We start from the raw sequence: 15908 nt of genomic DNA on the forward strand, positions 1-15908 counted from the left end.
TTCCTCACCTTTCCTCACATGAAGACCAAACCACCTTAAAAACTAGAGCTACATGCTGTTGGGCTACAAGCTTCTAGCATGTGGACCTCCACACATCTATTTGACAAAGCTGGATGGCTGGGCAAAAATTGCCCACCATCTGTTCGACACAAGCCCCCAAAGGGTGCAGCTTCTGTTTAGATTAATTACTAAAAAATTGTTAATAGAATTCTTGTTGTGGAAGAGGTTGGCATTCAAAGGCAACATGTATTTGGGATGGTGGTGGTGTGGACCCAAATGCGGTGATGATGCAAGCAAAGGCTTGGCTGGCTGAATATCAGCAAATAAGGGATGACTTGGTCTCCAATATCCCACGCTTGGCTCCAAAAAGATGGGTTGTTCCAAGAGATGGCTTTGTTAAGATTAATGTCTTGGTGCTTGGAAAGCTGAGAATCGTAATGGAGGTCTGGGAGTGGTGGTACGGGATGAGCGGGGAACCTTCATTGCAGCTTGTGTGCGGCCAGTTAGAAAGGCTGGGTGTCCTGAGCAAATCCAGGCGCTAGCTCTCTTAGCTGGGATGCAATTGAGTTTCAATGATATTTTGATTCATGATATTTTGTTTCAAGATTGTACCCTATTTGAGTTTCAATGAAATTTCATCTTTTATCAACAACAAAAATAGATTTTGATACAAATAAATGATTTTGACAGAGGTGAGAACCAAAAGCATTGAAATTGTTGGCATTGATCGATGTGATGTATTGAGTGTACTTGCAAAATCCATACAAAAGTGGAATGAAACTCAATAAACGACAATACACAAGTGAGAGAGTGTGTGGTGACTATGGAGAGTGAAGGTTGGCTTTGTGGGTGTTGGGATGGTGAAGAGATAGAAACAATATTAGCGTTTCATTTTTAAGGTTCTATTTTAAAATAAAAAAAAATCTTATGTCAAAGAAATTTATGCGGTCCTTTCAAATCTTATAAATCTTGTAATAAAAATCTTTAAAATCCATAAGTAAAAAATCTTGATTATAGAAATTCATTAAAAAAATCCTATAAGTAATTATATTCCACTTAAATCTGCAAGACTTTTTTATCCCTAAATAGTCTTTTAAAATCTTAATTGAATACACCCCCTTTAGTCATTATTTATCTCAAGCGAGGCTTTGGGGCTATGAATTGCCTCTTTTTGTTATATATATATATTTGACCTCTATTCACCTTCGTGTTCCGCGCGGGGGAGGGGGGGAGTTGGGGGGTTTTGGTAAATAATTATTTTCGTTTAAAAAATGTATTTGTTTCAATTATTATTATTTTATTTTATTTTATATAAATAGTAGATGAGAGAAAGGGAATTATATTTTATTATAAAATGTAGATAGGATCGAATATACCTATTTATTTTGAAGTAGGCATCATTGTCTTATTGGAGGGAATATCTAAATGTTACATAATTTTTTATTTTTTATTTTTGTAAATTTTACATACTTGAATGATTAATGCTTATGTGGCAAGCAACAAAGGTTTGCCTACTCGTTGTGCATGCAGATAGATAGATATATATATATATATATATATATATGCTTATTTTGTATTTGATGTCATTGGGCTAGATTCGGAAAAATTATAGCGGTTGAAAGAGGTTATAAAAAAGTTATTTTCCAAAGTGATTCTCTCTAGATTGTCACAACTTTTAGCTGACTCCGATTATTGGGGAGAAGTTTTACCCATATGTTTGTCATATTGTTATTGAGATGACTCCCTTTACAGTTTGTGTCATTTGTAATATTTATTCCTACTAATATAATAAATTCGCATTTTTATCCACACAAAAAAGGTTGCCTACTCATTTGCATACACTCATTTAGATGCTCTTATGTGCTAGATTCATCAATTGATGTGGCATGACCACATCAATTGTCACATAAGGTTATTAGCTAATATGATCAAGTGTAGCCCAATAGCATTACTCATTCCAATAAACATATTTAAAAAATAAAAATAAGCGAGACTCAAGATAATGAAGATCCATATCATAAATTATAATTGTCAAATTCACTAGAAACATACCCCTTCTTGATTTGTTCAGTAATCATACCCAATAATAACATGCGAAGTAGTTTGTTTTTAATAGGAGAAATTTCATAAGTCATTGTTCTAGTTAACTAACTTAATTCACGACTGTACCAATAGATACTTTAGAATATCAAATTCTGAATTTAAAATTATGGCATGTGAATTGTGAAATCAAAATCACCATCCGTGGTCCGGCTCATAACTTCATGAGTGGGCGTGTGGTAGCCTAGTTGAAATTGTACAAAAGTTTGAGTTTGAATAGCGGCCAGGCAAGGCAATTGCATCATTTATTATTATTACCTTCAATTCAAGTTATAAGAGAATTGATTGATGAGAGAGATGAGCTGCGCATGTGGAGGTGGGGACTTCGGAGTTTGAAAAGTCTTTGCATGCATGCATGCATTTGGAGGGCCACCACACCACCACCCCACATCCCGACATCATTTCCTAGCAGCATGGCATGCATTACGCATATGATAGGGCTCTTGCTCTTAAATGAAAAGGCCTTTGCCATAATAAAAGAAGAAAGAAAACAACCTGCCGTGAATCTTGCGATTAAATCATTATGGGTTACCTTTTTCATCTTCTTTGCCTGGTAGGCTAGGCAGGCAGGCATGGAGCTGCGGTATCATTGTGAGATTGATCATGAGATTTATTGGACCCAGTTTCAATTATTAAGTCAAACAACAGCCAAGCAAGAGGTGCTTTTGCTTTGATTTGTACGTCCAATCCAAGGTCCAAATCCGAAGAAAGCTTTAGACTTGAGAGAAGAAATTCAAATTTTTTTACAGACAACCTAAAAGTTTGAGACTCTAGATTTTTGTTAGAGCTTTGAGTTAAGATCTGATGTCCCTAAATCCCGTGTTCCTTATTTAGAATTTTGATACGTGTCTCTATCTTTAATAGTACACAAACATCGTTAACTCGTATAGAAGATATCATATGTATAATACCAAAAAGAAAATAAAAGGGGAAATGTTCTCTGGCCTCTCTCTTGCTAGCTACAAGTACAACTATGACACGATTATGTATGGCATTGACAGTTCAAAACTAACAGTTAATGATAAGAGTACGTACTAGCAGAGAAAAAAATCATCTCTCTCAAAAAACCCTCCTAGAGCCGTTTTCACTTTGAGGAGGAGGCCCTTGTTCTTCCTCTCCTCTCCCCTCTTTCTCTTCCTCCCTCTCTTCTCCAGAGACAAATGGTTTTCTCTCATAGGCGATTGTGATTTGTTCTGATTTTCTCCAACCATCATAGCGATTGCATTGGATCTCTATAATCTCTACCACCATCTTTTGCGCTTTATGTTCGAATAAGTCATCTCTTTGTGAGAGCTTTTCATCTCTCCTTTGTGAGAGTTTTATTTGTATTGTTATGACTTGGTTTTCAAGCTTTGTCTATTTTTGATTATTCTGAGTTTGCAATCTTAGTTGGGATGCCTATGCTAGAGTTTATTCGATCATGCGTGATCATTAGTGGAGGCACTAGATTGTCTTAATTTTGTTGTTCCAATTATGAATGCAATCCTAGAATTTCTCAAAAAAAAAAAAAATGATAAGAGTATGTATGGTACGGGGTAGATAGAATGACTGCATTGCATGAATAATCACATCACATCCTATAATAAGTTTCAATAATTTTTATAATATGGTAAATCATGGCTTTGCAACCATATTAATTTTTACAATATGGAAGTAAAACCATGTAATATGAGATGGGCTTTCGAACAAGGAAATAAGGCATTGAAGCCGAAATTTAGACCACATGTGGAAAAGTTCAAAGTTAATCTAATTCGGACATTCAATCTATATTTACCTATGCACCTAAGATCCTAAATTCAATTTCCCCCCTCTTATAGTATTGCTCGTGTAAAAGAAAATTTAAAAAGAATGTCAATAGGGAATAGAATGAAATTTATCCTTTGTTATCTTATTATTTTTCAATCCGTAGGCCATGTTTACTTTTCAAAGCGCTTTCAGATTCCTCGTGTAAGTTTATGGTCTTCTTTCAATGCACTCTTCGAACGACCTTGGCTGAAACTACTTGACCAAAGGAGGTGAGATTTCTTTCTTTTTAACTGCTTTACTTTCATCATCCATTGACTTTGCAGTCTGCGCATAGCAAAGTCTGAGTGTTTGGGCTGAAAATTAAGGTAAAATGGATGAGGTTCTCCACCCAATTCAATTCCCTTTCTTTCCATGCATTAGTATCAAACTAGACATAAATAATACTATCCGCTCTTCCCGCCAAACCAAATCTCAGCCCGTTCCGGTCGAAACTCCTCTCATAAGCTTTATTGTTCTTGTTCTTGATAATGACGATGTTATAAACTATTCTAATGTCCAAGACGGAGGTTCGAGCTAGGGTTCAAGCGGGCGGGCCTACTGTCTCGACAATATCCAATCACTTACTAAAGGCCAAACAGCACTCTTGAGCCAATTATCCTTAAAAATGACCCGCCACATTTACTTTTAGTTAGTCCAGGTTGCAAAAGATTTACCAGTTCATGATGCCTAAACAAAGACAGACTGATCTGAGGCCCTTCTTCATGAGCACACAAGTATAAAGCATATCATCTACAAGTAAGAAACTGAAAACTTGCAAGTCAGTAGTGTATAGGACTTATGTGGGCATTCCTCAATACGTAAAAGCTTGAGATTTGTGTAATTTCAATAATCAAATGCATGAAAATATATTCCAACTCCACTTTATATGCAAACAAGCCACAATCATATTCTGCATTAGATTTTCATTTCAAATAAAAATTCAAAAGCTTCCATTTTAGCTACCTACTGGCATAATCTAAGACCAGAACTTTCACCTGACAATTGCTTTAGCCTGGCATTCCGATAGAAGAGAACACATCATCATAGATTCATAGCTACAGTTATGTAAACATCATAGCTTATTTAATAATGGCCTATTTGGACAAGTTCCTTGGTGCCTTCAACACAATACAGCTGCCAAATAAAATTTGAATCTACGGCCTAACTAGACAGGTTCTAAAAGGAGCAGCTACAAGAGGAAGACTTTGCTAACATTATCAGCAATTGACAGGGTAGGTCTTCACACTCAACAAAATTACAAGTAACTGGAATTTCTTTTTATCTTTCCCTTCTCGTACTCCTCCTCAATTGAACCAAATGATACCAAAAAAATATATACATTGTATACTTACTGTAAGGTACTGGATTTCTTTTGTACATATGACAGGATAACGGTCACATCATCAAGCTTGCCTCCACTATATCCCACATACCCAGATGCCTCGGCTGCATCTGCAAATGGGCTCCTTCTAGATGTAGATTGCCCCACTTCTTGTGCACTAGTTGCCAAGAACTTTGTTATATCCTGAAAGAGATGCATAACGTAAACAACCAACATAAAATGCACACAAAAACCACTACAATAAGGATACCTATTCTGCTAGCATGCATGGTTTTTATAGCTCAAGCTGGGGTTGTTATCGTCAATTCTATAATTTTTGTGATTACATAGATTATACCTGTTTTCATCTTAAAGAGTACTCTGTTTGACTTGCCCAGATTGTTTGGTAGATAAGGAGTGCATTGCAACAGTATTTTTCTGATAAAATCAGAAGTATTAAGTATGAAAACCATTAAAACACAAGAACTGGCACCACCACTATCAAGCCATATGGTTTCCCCAAATGCCCCTTCTACAATGTCTACGGCCCCTTTTAAGGCTTTAAGAAAATGCATGGTAGTTCTTTTCTTTCATTTACATTTTCAAAGAAGCTTATAAAATAATAGATAAGAAGCAGTTGAGACTATTTGCACCTCAAGTTTCAATGTGGTTTGCATAGACTTTGATACAATTGAGATGATCTCTTGCTCATACAAGTTGTCAAAGAGGCCATCTGTTGCAGTGACAATCACATCTCCATCATCCAAATCTATTCGGTATCTCTGAGAACAGATTATTTTGTTAGCATGATCTCTCTCAAGATGTAAGACACGCAAGTTGCAAGAAGAGTTGGTAAACTATAAATTTTTCTCACCATCTTTTCAGGACAAAGGAAGTAAAAAGTTCAAAATTAGTTCTTGCGACTCAGCAGGAGCTAACATTTTGGAAGTTGGTTGGGCATGTAATGATTTTAATACAACGTACCTCTATAAGTTTGGAGGGATCATCACCTCTTGCAATCTGTAATGGAAAATTGAACTCGTGAACCATTGGTGATGATCTTTTGAAGACAGCACCATTTCTAATTACAATAAATCCCGAGTTGCCAATGTTGGCCACATGGAGAGCCTGCAAAATAAAAATGTTAAAGCATAATATGCAGCCTCTAAAATAAAATGTTTCAAGCATTACAGCTTAAGGGAAGTATTCAAGAACCAAACCATGGTTGAGAAAAAAACCCACCCTAAAAATGCAACGAAAAGAAAACAATTTCTTATCGGGAGAAGTACAGGGCATGCCCACAAACTGAAATCTTTCATATACATTTGGAAATATTTTAGGAACGATAGAATAACTTGGTGTAAAATAAAATAAAAACTATATACCTAAAGGAAAAGTGCATGACATTTTTAATACATAACACAAAATAAAATCTATCTGTAACCTTTGTAGCCCTGGGCATGTATAAAAGTAAAACAGCACTTGCTTAAAGTATCGGAAAACTATTTCCAATTGCTGAAACTTAGCACATCCATTCAGGATTTGCGTGGTTCTCCACTTTAGTTCCTCTTTTGGGTACTTTCTTTATAGTAGACCCAGAAATAATAATTTTCAGGAAAGGTCCATACCTGACCATCAAAATAAGCGACCAAAACAGTAGATAGTCCAGGTGCTTTTGTTTTTGCAGCAGCTCTAATAAGGACTTCTTCCAGCTCAGTCAATGGTATACCTTTGCAATCAGATACGAACCTTTCACAAGTCTCCATGAGTTCACGAGCATAATGTCCAGGATTAACCCCTGATTCGATCAAGAGCAAAATAGACTTAATCATTCAAATTTTAGTACATTGCTAATCTGCAAGAAAATAGACCTCTTCTTTACGAGTAAATACAAGGGAACAAAATTATAAATAAATAAAAAAAGAAGAACAGACTTTGACTTATTATGAAATAACAAATTCATGGCCATGATACCTTCTAGTGACCACTGACCAACTCCATCAGCCACACCTAGCCAGTTTTGGCAAGCAACAAAGTAAGCATCCTCCCCACCTGTCAATGCCTGGCATTTATTAATTCTTGAATTACTTACACTTGTACTAAATTCAAGCCAAGGGTCAAGTAAGTATTGCATGTGTGCACGTGTATGTTTGTGTGTAGACAAAATTTACTTCAAGCCAACCAACCATCAAACTTCATTGTGTCTGTGCACCTCTGTCTTTGGAAGTGTGTGTCTATCTACATACAATTAAATGCATTTATAGATGCAAATTAATTATAATGTCCACTCCAAATCTCACATAAGACATGAATATGCATATTTTACATGCACAGCAAGTTAGTGTTATCCGTCCTCACGATGTCAATGATTAATTAGATTAAGCCATTGGACGAAAACTTAATTTGAAGAAGTTAATAATAAGACTAAAATTAACTCTATGTGGATAGTTAAAGTGGTTGACCAAGAGTTACCACTCACCTTAGTCAAAATGGGTCAAAGGGTAAAAGTCCTGCATTCTCAACTTGTGCCATGTATTAGAGTTTCTTGATGCTGAAAGAACCTATCATATGTATATATGTATGGATATCAAAAGGGGGAAGTGGCACACGTATGAGAGAATGAGTGGTCATTTGACAAAGTTGACAACGTAGATTCTTTTCTTTAAGGATGCATGTGGTCCATAGGTGGGGTTGATTGTGGCTTTAATAACTGTGAGACATTGTTTTTCTTTTGACCACTCTGTGAGACACTGAAATTTTGTAAAAACAGAACATATTGAATACAACACCAACTCATTTGTCAGCATTACGTACCATTCTATGCATGAATACACAATGGTCCATAACCATAAAATGATATTTGGGAGTTCAACACGATAAATGTTTGTATTTCCACTACGAATTTTAGCTTAATAGTTGCTATGTTTTTCCTTCATATCGGGCAACAAAAGAAATTTAATAGGACAAGGAATTATATAAACTACAGTGGGAATTCATAAAACCAAAGTTAGACCAAACTGAAAGTTTAGCTTTTGTTAAAGGAGAACATATTGAATACAACCCTAAGTTGTCATCATTACGTACCATTCTAAATTTCCCAAAAGTTATAGTAAGTATGTCCAATAAAGACATTACATTTAAAAGTCAAGAAGATACCTTTGAGGGATGCGGTAATAAGGCAGCACTAGAAAATAGTTGAAGAACCGCTGCAGATATGTCCTCCCTGTTGCAAATGGACAAGATCTTAGGATCTGTTTAGGAACAATCCTTTTTTTTTTTTTGCTTTTTGTTCTTTGAAGAAAAAATAGAGATATAAGATGTAAACATGGAGGACCGCGCCAGGTAGGTGTTGCTTACGATTATGGTGGACTTTAGCTAAAAGAAATTCTGGGAACAAGAAAAGATGTAGCACTTACATTACATGTAAGATTTAGTAACAAGAAAGTTTTAAGGCCTTATTATAAGATTTGGGTCAACGTGAATGGTCTGAGATTCCAAATAGGATAATTCTTTTCTAACCAAGCAATAGCTATTGCATCACTTCTCCCCTCTGAAAACAACTCAACCCATCCGAGTTCAGAATTCGACCAGAAATACAATCATTATCTTCCAGGTGTTTCAGAAAGAAAGTGTCAGCTCTCCTCTTGCACTTTATTGGAGAAAACCCTCAGCATTAGACACACAATAAAGTCTATGAAAACAAATCATTAAAAGACTTATCATTGCAGGTTCTTCCCAAAATTTAATACCATTACCAAGAACTGACTTGGTATGATAGATCAACTCATGATATCCTTGGGAAATATCCCTTAGGCACACTAAGAAGTGCAGGTACACAAATAGCATACAGACACAGCAGCACCATGTTTTTTTGTTTGTTTAATATCTGCTAGTGATTTCTATCGTCCCTTCACTTTCCAATAAAACAGAATAAATGTTTTCGAAGAAACAGAACAGCAAAAACAGAATAAATATATGAAGACTATTTTTATTAGAGATGTAATGAGGAGAAAAACTACCATACCCATCAGAAGTTCCTTGAACTGTATGTACTTCCACTTTCCTAGGAGTTGATACTCCTGAAACATCTCCTCTTTGTGATTTACCCTCTGTGAATTCATCTTCTACATTTCTGGAAGGGGGATTCTTAGCTAACTACGTACAAAACAAACAAAAGCTTTTGAGGTCCTTAATATGACAGAACTGTGTCACACGTCAAAATGAAAAAACCAACTATACGCCTACTGAGTGAGCTGCCAACTTGAACTCATGATCAGGCCATAAATTAAGAAAACATGTAAAACTTGTGTGCATGCAGAGCTCTTGCGTGTGTACATGACTACGCAAACTCAAGGCTTGTGTGTGTGTGTGTGTGTGTGTACATATATAAAAACATTACATTTAAAAACTGAGGAGATACCTTTGGGAGATGAGGTAATACAGCAGCACTAGAAGATAGTTGAAGAACTGCAGATCTGTCCTCCCTGTGTACATGGAAAGAACTATTGTAAGGAATGGACAACCAGATAAACCTATCTCAGTAATTTCAATGCAGAGATTTTAGGACCCATTTCATAACACTTCTTTTATTTTGAAAAAAAAATAATAGAGACAGAGAATAGAGATGTGAGATGTGATGACGGAGGATAGCAGAAGGTGGGTGTTGCTTATGATGAAAGAAATTCTGGTAACAAGAAAAGATTTAGGAAAAAGAAAGTTTTAAGGCTTAAGACAGCAAGTGTCAGCTGTACTATACTGGTTGGTGAAACCTATCAAAATTAGACAAACAGTAAAGTCTAGGAAAACAAAGCATTAAACAAGGCTCTTCCCAAAAAGTAATCCTTTCACCATTACCAAGAACCGACTTGGTACGATAGATAAACTCATGATATCCTTGGGAAATATCCTTTGGGGACACTTAAGAAGTGCTGGTACACCTACAGTATACAGACAGCAGCTCCATATTTAACTCCTCTAGTGATTTCTATTTGCCTTTCATTTTCCAATAAAACAAAATCAACTTCTTAAAGGAATCAGAACTTCCAAAACAGAATAACAAGATGAAGATTACACATATTAGAAGTGAAAACGAGAGAAAAACTAGCATACCCATCAGGAGTGCCTTCAAATGTGTGCAATTCCACTACCCTAGTAGTTGATACTCCTGAAACATCTCTTCTATGTGCTTTTCCCTCTGTGAATTTGTCTTCTGAATTTGTGGAAGGGGCATTCTCAGCTAACTATGTCCAACACAAAACAAAAGCATTTGAGTTCCTTAATATGAGAAATCTATGTCACATGTCAAACGGAAAGTAGCAACTATATGCCTCTTCAGCTAAAGGTAAGGCTATAAATTAAGAAAATTTGTAAAACGTGTGTGCACTGCAGTTCTTACATGTGTGCATGAATGCGCAAACTCAAGGCTTTTGGTATCTTAATCAAGAAATCTTTTTGGGTCTTAGAAAACATAATACAGGTCCCCCCACTGCTAAGTTATCATATGTCCACCACTAATTCTAAGAGTAAATACAAGACCACAATTTTTCTTATAAGAAATAAAACTTACAAAAGATGACCACCATTTTTCTTCTTCTTCTTATTATTGTTGGCCATTTTTCTTCTTCTTCTTATTATTGTTGTTAATGTGAACGTTTAACAAAAACCAATCCCATAAGAACTCCCCCATAGGATGCAGTAAAATAGCCTGTTTATGTGCACAAATTCTTCTTCTTCTTCTTCTTCTTCCTCATAAAAACTGCAGTCAAATGATCAAAGCTGCCCTTCCTTCCTTCCCTTCCCAAACTTGACATCCATTGCCAATCTTGAAATAACATTCTTGTTACAAATCTCTGAAAGGGCTTAACTGCTAATGCATCGACCCTCATATTTACATCCTACAACGGGAGGAATAGCATTCCAGTTCATCAGGCTATGGCTAAATCTATCATCCAACTGAACAGGAACTTCCACCTTAAACTCTTTAATTGATCCATTGGTTGGTACCAATGAGAATATTAATAAGCAAAATATAAGAATCTAAGCTCAGGTACAATATTCTACCATTTGTGACATTCCATCTCTTACACCATATTGGATCCCAAACCACGCTAGATGTATTAAAACAAAACAAAACGGAACCAAGTACATGTTTATTATTCATGTCGATTACTAGCCTCTATCCCATATCATTAAATTCTTTTCCAGATTCTATTGTTTCTCTGTATCTTTAAATTATAGACTTAATCTGTATTTGGGCAGTGGCCCCAGAGAACTTTTCTATAAAATTTAATTAGCCTTAATCACTTTAACTTCTGTCTCCAGATTCTTACCCAGTAAGTTAAATGAATTGTTTCCAAATGATGCACACTTTGATGCCACAGCTTTTTTACTTAAGCCATAAAACTTGCACGGTGAGGTGTTTTCTTGAGACCAGCACCAAATGATACACACTCACAGAAGGGTGGGGGAAACAAATAGAAATAACAATAGAGTAAAATACAAAAGTCACCTTTTATGATAAGTTGTAAGATTTATTTAAAAGCACTAAAGGGGCACAGCTTTGATAGCATGAAGCCTTGGCAAAACCCATTTGATTTAAGCACCAATTACACTGATTACGCAAGAAATAAAGGTACCCACTGCGAAATAACTGCCAATTCAAAATTTCTAAAAAATGAGGCAACAGATGGTCAAGAAGAGTGACTAACCACTTTTGAGCCTTTTTCAGTTTCATCTGCTGCAGTGGTTGTGGCGGCATGCCCTGTTTCCTCTTCACCAGTCACATTGTTGTTGGTACTGGTGGCTGAAACCGCATTAGGATATGTATCAACGACAGCGTTCTCCTTGGCGGCACCGTCACTTGCCGGAAAAGCACGAATTTCGGGTTCAATTTTGGATTCATGCACATTGCTCCCCAAAAATTCTTTGCTCAATTCTGAATTTTGCACATGAAGACTACTAGTATTATTAGTTTCAGTAACAACCTGACACTCACAATCCTCTTTGCCAATTTCCGTTTCAGTGGGAACAGCAACTGCTTTCTCGCTCTCGTCCCCAAAGCAGAAGACGACGCTTCCATCAAACCACTCTGTCACAAGAATTACAGCCCAATAAGAAAATAAATAAATAAGCAAATATGTATTTGAATACTCTGTTGTTTGTTTCCTGAGAAAATTGGCAGCATACATACCGCTTGTGGAAATCAGATGTAATTGCGAGGATGAATGCGGAAGAAGCGTAGGCCTGGGCTTAGGAAATCCTGCAATTGGAGTGTGAATGCTACCAAGTTTTTCATGGAAGAAGGGCTTTGGAGATGGAAAGGGAGCTGGAGAGAAGGCAGAGAAGCTCAAACACCGACCTCTGGCGAGGCATAGAAAAGGATCAGCCATTTTCTGATTTATTTAAGCATTTAGATTTATTTATTTATAATGGCAAGGCAAGGCAACCTTCTGGATTGTTTTTTGGTATTGATTTTTTTGTTTTTGTTTTTAGTTTTATCAGAATATTGATTCTGTTATCACTCCAGTGCCACTATGACTTAGCATTGAGTCTCAAGAAAACGGGGCGGTGGGGATTGGAAAGAATGGATCACGCTCACGTGGCACGGATGTTTAAGGGCCTAGCGCCAGACAATGACACATCATTTCTTCAACAATATTCTCCTGTAAGGCTGTAATTTTTCTTTAGGAGAAGAAATTCGAGCGCATCACCTAGTGTAATAGTGAATTAAATTTGCAATGGCTTGTAGTTTGAGTAGTTAAAAGTATTTATCTCTGTATTTGAAGTTCGATTTTTCCCTCCCACTATTATTTGTATTTTACCAAAAAAAGGAAGTTTGCATGGATATCATCTGAACTTTTCAGTTTATGCATTATTACCGCATGAACTTTTATTTTTTTATTATTAATCACATGAACTTTGTAAAGTGTTAAAATTTAGCATCCACATCTAACACTATTAAAAATTCAGATGATAATAACGCACAAGCCTAAAAATTGTAAGGAGATTGTGTAAAGGCTGTACCAACTTTTAAAGTCTTTTCCTTGCATAAATCATTTTTGTAATTCAAATTCCAAATGCTCAGCCTTAGATCTTAGAATTATAGGATATGACTTTCATCTTGTCAAAGGAGTGAAGACGACTTGGCATCAACGTATTTTTTCCTTTAAAATGATATTTGACTATTTTATTTCATAATATCATAGGTAAATTTCATTTACTTTTCATAATTAAAAAAAAAATTTGTTTTATGCGGAACATGACCGCTAGGATGACAACTGTTGATGTCCAAAAATGCAACCAACTTAGAAGTTAGCTTGCCTTTGGTCGAGCCATCCTATGACTGGTGGAGAGTTCATCCATGAGAGAAGAGAGCAAATGTGAAGTCTTAGACACCGATGTGGTACTTGTCGATGATTATTCGATATTTAAGTTAGTACAAATGTTTTTTTTCTTTTGGTCTGAAGTTAGTACAAATGTTAGGTATAGAGAGAATTTGACAGAGTAACAGTGTACATACAAGTTTATTATAATATTGTGCATTGGGGTGAGTGCCCTATCTATAAAAGTAAAATGGAAGATGCTTTGTATAATTATTTCGATGTAGGACTGCTGACATCGTTTAAGAGGCTGACATATGTCCCTAGACTTGAGCAGCACCGCAAGTGCCATTGTCAAACTGGAGCGGCGAGTAGACCTGCCGAAATTGATTTTGATATGAACTTGTTCATCATGCATCTCATGTTCAACCTAGATGCCCTTTCAAGAAGACCTGAGGAGCTCCATGAGGGTATTGCTGTCACTTAGATTTAGGTAATTTGATGAATCAGATGCATGCGTATTGAATTTTTGTTGATATTGGCATTGACATGTTCCCAAATCGAATCTACATATTTTTGATAAAATTCCAACTTTAAATTTCATCTAAATAATTAATGTACCCTCCATAAAGACTTGCCTTGAATTTTTATTTCTTAAATAATTTATTTTGTTGAAAACTTTTCACTTCTATGATGATAGTTAAATTTGTCACCCCTCTTTTTTTCACATGAAATGTATAAATTCTTTGTTTATGTCGTATGTCAATTTAAACTTTTTTTTTTTTCAAAATCTTCGTCCAAATTCTAAAGTTTATTATCTTCATCCAAACACACGACTAAAATACTTCTTTAGATATACACATTTGTAGTTAAAAATAATAATTAAAATAATTAAAAGTGAATGGGAAAGCAAAGAAATTTTAAAAAAGGGAAAAAAAAATCAGAATTGGCTATCAATTTGTAAGGAAAAAAAGAAGATAAATCCTTTCCCAGTTATATCATCCTGTTCATGTATTGAAAGAAAACAAAGATGATATAATTGTATGATTTTGCAAGAACCTTTATCATTGATATTTTGGAGGCGTAGCCTGTGGAGGGAGAAAGACAAACACAAAGTAATGGTCCACGTGGTTGGATGCAAAACAAGGATGCGGATGGAGGTCTGGTAGTAGTAGTTTCCCATTGGTCCGAAATCTATCCAAGACACATCCTCAGATATCATTAGATCTTCCCTCTCCAACTCACTTCTCATAAAAACCACACAAAAGTCTTCTCAGCCTATACCAACTCTCTGCTCTAATTGTTCTAAAAATTGTAGATAGATAGAGTGCAAGAGATAGAGAGAGAGAGTGTGAGAGATCTAGAGAGAGAAACAGAGGGAAATGGCAGCAACAACTGGTGCAGTGCTTAATGGGTTGAACTCACCCTTCTTGTGCGGAGGCAAGAGAAGCCAGGCCTTGTTGTCTGCTGGTTTTGGAACCACCAGAGTTGGAGGAGGCCCTGCTGCTCCTAAGAGGTTCATTGTGGTTGCTGCTGCTGCACCTAAGAAGTCTTGGATCCCAGCCGTTAAAGCCAGCAACAACTTCATCGATCCTGAGTGGCTCGATGGCTCGTGAGTCTCATTTCAACCATCAACCATGTTAATATACATTAATATACTTACATTAGAGTAGTTTAGAATATCGATTTGTCCATAAGAAGTATAATATATGATATTGTATGCATGCAGGCTTCCAGGTGACTACGGTTTCGACCCGCTAGGACTAGGCAAGGACCCAGGGTTCCTAAAGTGGTACAGAGAGGCTGAGCTCATCCACGGAAGGTGGGCAATGGCGGCCGTGGTTGGCATCTTTGTAGGCCAGGCCTGGAGTGGTGTCCCATGGTTCGAAGCCGGGGCCGACCCCAGCGCTATAGCACCCTTCTCCTTTGGCTCACTGCTTGGCACTCAGCTCTTGCTCATGGGTTGGGTGGAAAGCAAAAGATGGGTGGACTTCTACAACCCCGAGTCCCAGTCCATTGAGTGGGCCACACCTTGGTCCAAGACTTCGGAGAACTTTGCCAACGCCACCGGAGAGCAAGGCTACCCTGGTGGCAAGTTCTTCGACCCCTTGGGCTTCGCCGGCTCCATCAAGAACGGAGTCTACATTCCAGACAGCGAAAAGTTGGAGAGACTGAAATTGGCCGAGATTAAGCATGCAAGGCTTGCTATGGTGGCTATGCTAATTTTCTATTTTGAAGCTGGACAGGGGAAGACACCCCTTGGAGCTCTTGGCTTGTAAATCATTTGGTATTTTATGTAGATATAATTTAATTTAATTTGATGAGTATCACCTAAAATCGGCATCTCTTACCTGGCAGAAAGGCCTCCCTCCCTCTTAAACAAT

General features: G+C 36.7%; 2 protein-coding genes across 4 annotated transcripts; one reads left to right on the forward strand and one right to left on the reverse strand.

The window, feature by feature from the left end:
• Positions 1–4946: 4946 nt before the first annotated feature.
• Positions 4947–12790, reverse strand: LOC103319168 (uncharacterized). Of its 3 annotated transcripts, none has more exons than XM_008220683.2 (12): positions 12396–12790; positions 11914–12293; positions 10316–10446; positions 9627–9690; positions 9231–9361; positions 8363–8429; positions 7393–7444; positions 7181–7258; positions 6835–7004; positions 6191–6334; positions 5860–5988; positions 4947–5410 (listed from the first exon to the last, which is right to left on the reverse strand). In XM_008220683.2, exons 1-12 carry the CDS (start codon positions 12592–12594, stop codon positions 5234–5236), a joined length of 1722 nt encoding a protein of 573 aa, XP_008218905.2. In that variant the 5' UTR covers positions 12595–12790; the 3' UTR covers positions 4947–5233. The 3 variants fall into 3 exon arrangements, with proteins under 3 accessions (XP_008218905.2, XP_008218906.2, XP_088902393.1); XM_089046267.1 differs by lacking the exon at positions 4947–5410 and adding an exon at positions 5417–5644; XM_008220684.2 differs by lacking the exon at positions 7393–7444 and having other exon boundaries at positions 7181–7268.
• Positions 12791–14781: 1991 nt separating this feature from the next.
• Positions 14782–15861, forward strand: LHCB6 (light harvesting complex photosystem II subunit 6). The gene is made up of 2 exons (XM_008220685.3): positions 14782–15136; positions 15254–15861. Exons 1-2 carry the CDS (start codon positions 14907–14909, stop codon positions 15801–15803), a joined length of 780 nt encoding a protein of 259 aa, XP_008218907.1. The 5' UTR covers positions 14782–14906; the 3' UTR covers positions 15804–15861.
• The last annotated feature ends 47 nt before the right edge of the window (positions 15862–15908 follow it).

Source organism: Prunus mume, linkage group LG2 (genome assembly GCF_029339155.1).
Source record: "Prunus mume cultivar Tortuosa linkage group LG2, ASM2933915v1, whole genome shotgun sequence".
Lineage (NCBI taxonomy): Eukaryota > Viridiplantae > Streptophyta > Magnoliopsida > Rosales > Rosaceae > Prunus > Prunus mume.

What these genes read in the sequence shown, in the direction of transcription:
- LOC103319168 (XM_008220683.2), bottom strand. Translation starts at nt 12,594, where the DNA reads ATGGCTGATCCTTTTCTATGCCTCGCCAGAGGTCGGTGTTTGAGCTTC. An exon ending in CTGAAAAAGGCTCAAAAGTG is followed by an intron (nt 10,447 to 11,913) that starts GTTAGTCACTCT and finishes TGTTGGACATAG; the next exon opens with TTAGCTGAGAATGCCCCTTC. An exon ending in TATTACCGCATCCCTCAAAG is followed by an intron (nt 7,445 to 8,362) that starts GTATCTTCTTGA and finishes AATTGTATGTAG; the next exon opens with ATAGACACACACTTCCAAAG.
- LHCB6 (XM_008220685.3), top strand. Translation starts at nt 14,907, where the DNA reads ATGGCAGCAACAACTGGTGCAGTGCTTAATGGGTTGAACTCACCCTTC. An exon ending in CCTGAGTGGCTCGATGGCTC is followed by an intron (nt 15,137 to 15,253) that starts GTGAGTCTCATT and finishes GTATGCATGCAG; the next exon opens with GCTTCCAGGTGACTACGGTT.